Source organism: Mytilus edulis, chromosome 2, assembly GCF_963676685.1.
Source record: "Mytilus edulis chromosome 2, xbMytEdul2.2, whole genome shotgun sequence".
In the NCBI taxonomy this organism is placed as follows: domain Eukaryota; kingdom Metazoa; phylum Mollusca; class Bivalvia; order Mytilida; family Mytilidae; genus Mytilus; species Mytilus edulis.
Window position 1 is genome coordinate 104,676,476 of NC_092345.1, and position 804 is coordinate 104,677,279.

Sequence of the window (804 nt, forward strand, 5' to 3'; positions counted from 1 at the left end):
TCACAAGTCATTTTGAGTTTCTTTGGCTTCTTCGTTCATATTTTGTAGCACTTTATCTTTAAAGTCCTGATATTGACATAAACTTATGTTGTTTGGATCACTTCCTTCTGAAAGGTCCTTCATGAAAGATATATAAGTCATAGCTAGCTTCAGTGTTTCTATACGTGATAACTTTTTTTCGTATTCAAAAGCCGGTAGACGTTGTCTTAACTCGTCAAACGCTGTGTTCATTGTACCCATTCGTCTTCTTTCGCGAACGTTTGCAGCTTTCCTCTGATACGCAGTTTGAGTACGACGTCTCTTAGATTTTCCGGATTTGTCCACAGAAGGTTTTGATTGTCCGTTTCCATTATATGCAGGCAATGTGTCAAAAATATAGGTATAGTTCGATGATGTTGCCTGTCCATTTGAATCTACTTGCCAATACTGTTCATGTGGATACACGTTTATATCACTAGGCACCTCCTGATTAAATGATTGGTCAAGCTGAAACCATTCTTGTACATTTTCTGTGAAGATGACTCCATCGACTGAAGGTGAAGATGTAGATGAATTATAAGACGTTACAGAATCAGAATCGTATAAAGGCTGATCAGAATACATCTCCAAAGTTATAAAACACACTCTTATAAATAAAAATTCATAACGGTTGACGATTGTTAACACACAAGAGAGAATAATACTGTTGGCGATTACAATAAGGCAACAGATTGTATTATTATTGATGCATTTTGGATCGAACTATTCCGTTATTAACAAGTTAGTCTACAGTGTGATATATTGGTGATATTTATAGGAAAAAGA

At 35.6% G+C, this 804-nt stretch overlaps 1 protein-coding gene across 1 annotated transcript; it reads right to left on the minus strand.

The window, feature by feature from the left end:
* On the minus strand, positions 1–603 carry LOC139511147 (protein lin-32-like). The gene has a single exon (XM_071297721.1). The coding sequence runs from the start codon at positions 601–603 to the stop codon at positions 1–3; it is 603 nt and encodes a 200-aa protein (XP_071153822.1).
* Positions 604–804: the final 201 nt, after the last annotated feature.

Excerpts from the sequence above, each read along its gene's own strand:
- LOC139511147 (XM_071297721.1), bottom strand. The coding sequence starts at position 603 with ATGTATTCTGATCAGCCTTTATACGATTCTGATTCTGTAACGTCTTAT.